This window comes from Panicum hallii, chromosome 7 (assembly GCF_002211085.1).
Source record: "Panicum hallii strain FIL2 chromosome 7, PHallii_v3.1, whole genome shotgun sequence".
Taxonomy (NCBI): Eukaryota; Viridiplantae; Streptophyta; class Magnoliopsida; order Poales; family Poaceae; genus Panicum; species Panicum hallii.
In genome coordinates this window covers 31294805-31302056 of record NC_038048.1, presented here as the reverse complement: position 1 = coordinate 31302056, position 7252 = coordinate 31294805, and the positions used below count along the sequence as shown (strand labels likewise).

At 52.4% G+C, this 7252-nt stretch overlaps 1 protein-coding gene across 1 annotated transcript; it reads right to left on the bottom strand.

Annotated features, from left to right (window-relative positions):
* Positions 1-1245: 1245 nt before the first annotated feature.
* Positions 1246-1761, bottom strand: LOC112900629 (uncharacterized mitochondrial protein AtMg00810-like). Its single transcript, XM_025969468.1, has one exon. The coding sequence runs from the start codon at positions 1759-1761 to the stop codon at positions 1246-1248; it is 516 nt and encodes a 171-aa protein (XP_025825253.1).
* Positions 1762-7252: the final 5491 nt, after the last annotated feature.

Genomic DNA, 7252 nt, shown 5'->3' with positions numbered 1-7252 from the left:
AGCCGCGAGCGCGCGGCCGGAGCTTGGGGCCGCAGCGGGCGAGCGGCGGCCGGCGAGCCGCGGGGGGCGAGGGCCGCCCGGAGAGCCGTGAGAGCGCGGGGCCGGCCCGTGGCAGGCGCATAGCGGTCGGCGTGCAGCGAGCGCGTAGGGGTCGGCGGCCACGAGGGCCTACGGTCGCATGGAGCATGGGACGTGTGGAGCCTATTTTTTCTTTTTTTTTTTGTTTTGTGACTGGGGCAATGCCGCCGGTTGTGGAACCGGCGATGATGGCTCACTCCATCACCGTTGAGTTAATTCCAATGCCTCCAAAACTAGCGGTGATGACCATTTTGAACTGGCGGGGGCGCTGGAGTAGTGATACAAACACATACGTACAAAGGCAAAGCGGCATGTAGGATGTCAGTATCAATCTGCTGCCCTCCTTTTTGCCTCTCAATCTGCTGCCCTCCTTTTTGCCTCTGTGCACAAAACCACTTCTTTAATTGTTTTTGTCCATACTCCGGAACAAGAGCTTGATCTGTTGAACAGGTTAAACCAGGAACGTCGGTTGGATAGTTCACAAACTACAAACAGTGCATTCACTGGCGTTATAACCGCAGAGAGTAAGAACTCGGGGGAGAAGAAGATGGATTAACCGCGCTTGTATTTACACGGGAGAATTACATCTTATACACGTACAGGAGGGGAGTGCTCTAACTAATCATGTGAGCAAAGCCGGAGCGCGCAATGCGGGCGTGATGCGGCTGTGGTGAGCGAGTCACTGGGCGCGTGGAGTGCACGCACGGCATGGCGAGACGCGGGCATCGAGCGCGTCGAGAGCGTGCAGTGTCGGTGATGTCGGCATAGAGGCTGTGCCTGAACTCTGTGAATAGCGATGTGGCGAGTCCCTTCGTGAAGATGTCAGCGAGATGCTGGGAGCTTGGTATGTGCGCGATGCGGAGGTCCCCCGACGGCGACCTTCTCTCGGACGAAATGGATGTTGAGCTTGATATGCTTCGTCCTCTTGTGATGTACGGGGTTGCGTGTCATGTATACCGAAGATACATTGTCCCAGAACACGACCGTAGCTTGGCGTACGTCGCAGTTCAGCTCGCCGAGGAGGTTGCACAGCCATGTGCACTTGGCGACGGCATTGGCGACGCTGCGGTGCTCCGCCTCGGCGCTAGACCGTGAGATAGTCGTCTGGCGTTTGGAGGACCACGAGACGAGGCAGTCGCTATGGAATATGCAGAAGCCTGATGTCGATCATCGCGTGTCGGGGCAGCCTGCCCAGTCGGCATCAAAGTACACGGTTAGCGTCGGTGACGTCGTGGCGCGCAGATGAATGCCGATGTTGGGGGTTTCCTTGATGTAGCGCAGAATCCGTTTGAGCATCGTGAAGTGGACATCCCGTGGTGAGTGCATGTGGAGGCACGCTTGTTGAATGGCGAAGGCAATGTCGGGGCATGTCACCGTCAAGTACTGGAGTGCACCTGCCATGCTTCGGTAGAACGACGCCTCGGTGATCGGCTTGCCATCGGCGCTGGATGGTTTTGGCTTTGTGTCCACCGGTGTTGGCAGTGGTTTGCAGTTGCTCATGCCGGCTCGCTCAAGCAAGTCCTCGATGTAGTTGGTTTGGGACAGGAAGAAGCCGCTGTCGGAGCGCCGGACGTTGATGCCAAGGAAGTATTGCAGAGGCCCCATGTCCTTGACCGAGAACTGGGAACGGAGCTGTGTCACGATGTGCGGCAGGAGGTTCATGCTGGAGGCGAAGAGGACCATTTCGTCGACGCACAGGATGAGGAACGCTGTGCCTTGACTGGTGTGGAGCACGAAGAGCGACGAGTCAGATCGGGTCTATGAGAACCCGATCATGGTGAAGAAGTCGACAAAGCGTGTGAACCATGCGTGTGGAGCTTGCCGCAGGCCGTAGAGGGAGCATGATAGGAGGCACATGACGTCAGGGCGTTGTGGGTCCGCAAAGCCTGTTGGCTGTTGGCAGTAGACATGTTCTTCTAGGTTGCCGTCGAGGAAGGCGTTGGAGACATCCAGCTGGTGCGCTGGTCACCCTTTGGATGCGACCATGGTTAGCATAGTGCGGATCATCGCCGGTTTGACGATGAGGGTGAAGGTTTTGCTGAAGTTGACACCTTGCCGTTGAAGAAACCCGCGGACGACCCATCTTGCCCTATGACGCTCGAGGGAGCCGTCGGACCTGAGCTTATGTTTAAAGACCCATTTGCTAGAGATCACCTTGGCTATAGGAAGGCGATCGATGAGTGTCCAAGTCTGGTTCTTGAGAAGAGTGTCGAACTCGGCCTGCGTTGCGTCTAGCCATTGTGGGTCTTTGAGGGCGGAGTGCACGGAGTGTGGGATGGGTGAGGCAGCAGCAGGGGTGGTGGCCAGAGCGTATCTGGGGTTTGGCATGTGGATGCCGATGCACGCGCAGGTGACCATATGGTGGCGAGGGGCGGGCTCAGCTTGTGGCGGAGGTAGCGTGTCTGGGGAAGCTGAAGCGGTGGGAGAGGGCACGGCGTAGCTTGCTGGTGAGGGAGCTGGCGCGGGTGTTGCTGGCGAGGGTGCTTGTGCAGATGATGCCGGTGATGGTGCGGTGCGGTGCGCAGGCGAGGGCGCCAGCAGCATGCAGTGGCGTGCACATTGCTGGGCGATGGCGTAGCAGGATGTGGTGTCCGCTGTCGTGGCTGCTGAGGTAGGGGTCACTATCATCGATGGGGGGCATGACCGACATGGGTGCTGGCGACGTGGATCGGAACGGGAACTGCTGTTCGTCGAAGATGACATATCGGGAGGTGATCACGCGCCACGAGTCGGGGTTGTAGCACCGGTAGCCGCGGTGGTCGGCCGGATAGCTGAGGAAGATGCAGGCCGTTGAGTGAGGGTAGAGCTTGTTCGCGGTTGTAGCTATCAAGTTGGGGTAGCATAAGGACCCAAAGACGCGGAGTAGGTTGTAGTTGGGAGGAATGCCGAAGAGGAGCTCGAATGGCGTTGATGACCTGGTGGCTTGGCACGGCCAGCGGTTGAAGAGGTGTCACACCCGATTTTGAAAAAGAACCGAATGCATCTCACATGTGTGCCAGGATCAAGTTCACACACATATGATAGACAATACAAGTGTATATCCAAAACAATATCACATCAAGAGAGAGTATTAAGATACTTTATTACATTACATGATCAAAAGTCTTAAGAATGAATAAACATTTATAACTAACAGCAGAACTTCAACTTCATAGGCGGATGATTGGGAGACATACGCCTAGAACTTCTTAAAATCTTCAGGGGACTCCGGATAATTATCTTATTTTGAGCAGCATTGGTTTCAATAAAGCAAGCGAGAGTACACTTACGGTTGGTACTAAGGAAGGGAAGTAAATTATGTGACATGCAAGGCTAAAGTTCAAGAAAAAGCTGATAAGTTTTGACTGCAATAAGCATTTTTAGTTGACCAAGTTTTATTTAGCAAGCATTAGCTAAGTGTAAGTATATACCAACCCTTAAATAAAAGATAAATAACAACATCATAAAGTAAAGAATACCAATTTAGATCATCTTCAAGTTCAATTATCATATGAGGGTCCAAGCCGCTCTTAACTGTGAGCACGGCTGATATATCGGTCTTTACTCTGCAGAGGCTGTACACTTTACCCACAACTCGTGTTTCTCTTGATGCCCGGGTTTGCAAGACTCTTAAACACTTCCGAGGTGAGTGGCAGAGATTCACTACGAGGTCTTTATAAAGATTCCCTAATTTATAACAATTCGCTAAGGTTTCCAGTCAAAACGGTCATAACTCTCCGTAATAAGGAAGTGCCTTAGCCAAGGACCACGTATCATAAAGCCTCAAGAAGACCAAGCTATACCTCGATGATGCAACCCCTTTTATGCTATACCCCAACGATACAACCCCTCTTACCCTTCTAGTAAGATTATCATAAGCTAAATTTCTAATTAATTAGCCAAGACCAGAGCCATGTAGTATTGTGGTTACACTATTTTTCTAGGTGGTTCTTCATGTTCCAATTAATGCAATGATCTTAAAGTTATCACCATAAAGGTATTCCAAAACATGAAGTAAAACAAGTGCAGTATAGTTTCCAAGTTAACCAACCATAAACTAAGTAGAAGCAACTAGCGTAGCTGCAACATAAGGTAAACAACCTAGGTTTAATCAAGGATAATTCAACAGAAAACTAGGCATATTCTTAGTTTGGGACCCATCATATTGTAGGCACATGCATGCATATAAAGTAAATGTGTGTATTTAAAAAGTTATTAGGATCGGAATATGATCCAGGACCACTTGCCTTCTTTAAAGTACTGCTGCTGCTCAGGGGCGTCTTCAAAGCCTTGCACTTGCGGACCCTCGAACTACGCACCGTCTATCGCAACACACAAGTACATACAAACAAGCAAATATAACAAATAAGAAACAATATACCAAACAATATAAACAGAGCAAAACAAGGTTATAAAGCTAATGTACGCATCGCAAGGATCGCATGAGCACGAGAATCGATGAAAACGAAGTTGAAACGAGAAAGTTATGCCTAAAACATGATTCCGGGAGCTTATTTGTAAAAGATTTGAAAAACTAAACGGGCTCTGAACAAAGAAACCGAGGGCTAAAATATAAATAAAGCTTAAATCTAGGGTTTAGATTGAAAAATAGAGGGGCTAGGGATGGCGGGTTCAATTTTAGAAAAAGACAGGGGCTAGAACAGAAGAAAAAGGATCTGTTTGTGAATACTTTTGAACTGCCGTGGATCGCGGGTTGATTTCGGTAAAACTCGGGGGCTAACTTGCAGAAGGGTCTAGGGTTGACTGGTACAGGGTTGTTTGACCCTGATCTAGATCTAATCTAGACTGTGGGATTTAGATCAGATGGCTGCGCGGGGCTGGGGCGGCTCGACGGCGGTGCTGGTGCGGCGGGGCGGCACCGGGCTCGCCGGGGAATCGTGTAAACGCGATTCCGGCCACAATTTTGGCTCGGGTTTGGCCTGGGAGAAAGAGAGCGAGAAGGGAAACATGGCTAGGGGATCGGGTTGGCGAGCCAAGGCCCGGAGAGGGGCGCACGGCGGCGACGCACGGTCATGGGGCTTCGGCGAGCAATCCCGGGTGCGAGGAAGCGAGAGAGAGAGAGAGAGAGAGAGAGAGAGAGAGAGAGAGAGAGAGAGAGAGAGAGAGAGAGAGAGAGGGGAAAGAGGACTGGCGAGTTTCCCACCGTGTAGGGAAGCCCGGTGGCGGCTTGTCGTCGAGGGGAAGCAGCGGAACGGTGGCGCGGCGATGCTCCGAGCTTGACGAAGACGGTGGCTGCTAGGGCTAGGATTTTGCAAGGGCAAGGGGCGGCGGTTGCGGGTTGAGGTTGCCTAGGGATGGGGGGGGGGGGGGAGGGGGCGGCGCCTTTATAGGGGAGAGGGCCGGGGGTCCTTGGCGTGCGCGCCCAAGGCAGCATGGGGCGGCGCAGCCGGGTCGGACTCGAGCTTGAGTCCGGCTCTGTCGGGGGAAGGGGATGACCCCGACAGGTGGGGCCCGCCTGTCGGTGGCAGAAAGGGGGAGAGAAGGGGGTGGGGTAGGCTGGCGGGGCTGGGCCGCGTAGGGGAGAAAGGAAGGGGAAAGGAGGTTGGACTGGCTGGACCGCGTAGGGGGGAAAAAGGAAAGGGGAAAGCTAGCATGGGTTGGGCTGCGCGGAAAGAAGAAAAGAAAAGGAGAGGGAGAGGGAAGTGTGCCGGGTCAAAAGAGGAAGAGAGAGAGAGAGAAAGAAATGCATTCAAATGCATTTGAATTTGAATTTGAAATTTAAATTCAAATAAAAGACAAGCAATAAAATAATGGAATGCGGCATGAAATGCACCAGACCTATATTTTTTATATTTCTTTTTGTGGCTAAGTAAATTATTGTTAAGTCACGGTAAATATTCTAAAATCAAAAGAAATTGAATAAAAACCTTATGGATCCTGCAAAAATCTAGCAAAATTTATTTAGATTCCTGATTTAAAAATTAGGGTATTATGTGAGGTACGTTGCCGTAGAGAGGGCCTCCACCCAAAACGTCATCGGAGCTGCACTGTGAATGAGTAGAGTGGGTAGACAATCGTTAAGGGTGCGTAGCGTGCGCTCCGCTTTGCCGTTCTGATGTGAGGTGTAGGGGCAGGAGAGGCGGAGGGCGACACCGTGCTCAGAGAAGAAGAGGCGTATGGCTATGGAGTCGAACTCGTGCCCGTTGTTAGTCTGGAACATGAGAATAGGGAGGTGGAATTGCGCGCGAACGTATGCATGGAAGGCTCGCAGTAGAGGGAGCACCTCTGATTTCTGTTGAATGGGGAAAGTCCAAGCATAGTGCGTGTAGTCATCCAACAACAATGGATAAAACTTATACCCAGAGCAACTGATAGTAGGAGACGTCCATACATCGGCATGAATTATTTGGAAGGGAAAATAAGTTCTAGAGACCGAATTTGAGAAGGGAAGCCAGACATGCTTGCGTAGACGACACGAATGGCAAGAGTGTAGTTCAGATTTATTATAGTGGAAATCAAAATTCTGTAGGACCTTCTGGAGAACATCGGAGCCTGGGTGCCCTAGGCGCTGGTGCCACGGATCGACTGAAAAGGTGGCGTTGAGGGTGAGCTGTGGCGGCAGATGCAGAGGGTAGAGGGCGCCAGAGCTCTCACATTGGAGCATCGTTGTTCTGGTGGGAAGATCCTTTAAATAAAAACCGGAAGGGTCAAATTTGGTGTAAACATTATTGTCGCGAGTGAGTTGGCGAACGGCGATCCAATTCTTAACAATTGATGGAGAAATTAGCACATTGTTGAGATGGAGAGGGGAGAGGGCTGTTGGAAGAGTGGTGGCGGCTGTGTGCATTATAGGCAACCGAGCACCGTTTCCGATGATGATGGAGGCTGGGAAGAAGAGGGATTGGGGAGTGGGGAGGACACCGGGCATGTTGGAGACGAGAGTCAAGGCGCCGGTGTCCATGTACCTGTCGGCAGCGCTCGGCGGCTGCTATAAGTTGGCGCCGGCGGTGGAGAGCGCGGACTGATCCCAGCTTGTGTTGGGCCACCATGGCGTGCTGCGGCTCGGAGGGCGGCCGGGGGCCAACACGCCACCTCCTGGCGCGCAGCAGTTCATGGGCCAGGCCTGGACAAGCCCGGTCCATGGCTGATAGCCAGCTGCCCATGGGAGACCGCCGGCTTGTTGTGGCTGGCGGCCGCCACCACCGCCGCTGTTGTTGGGGGCACCTCCGGATCC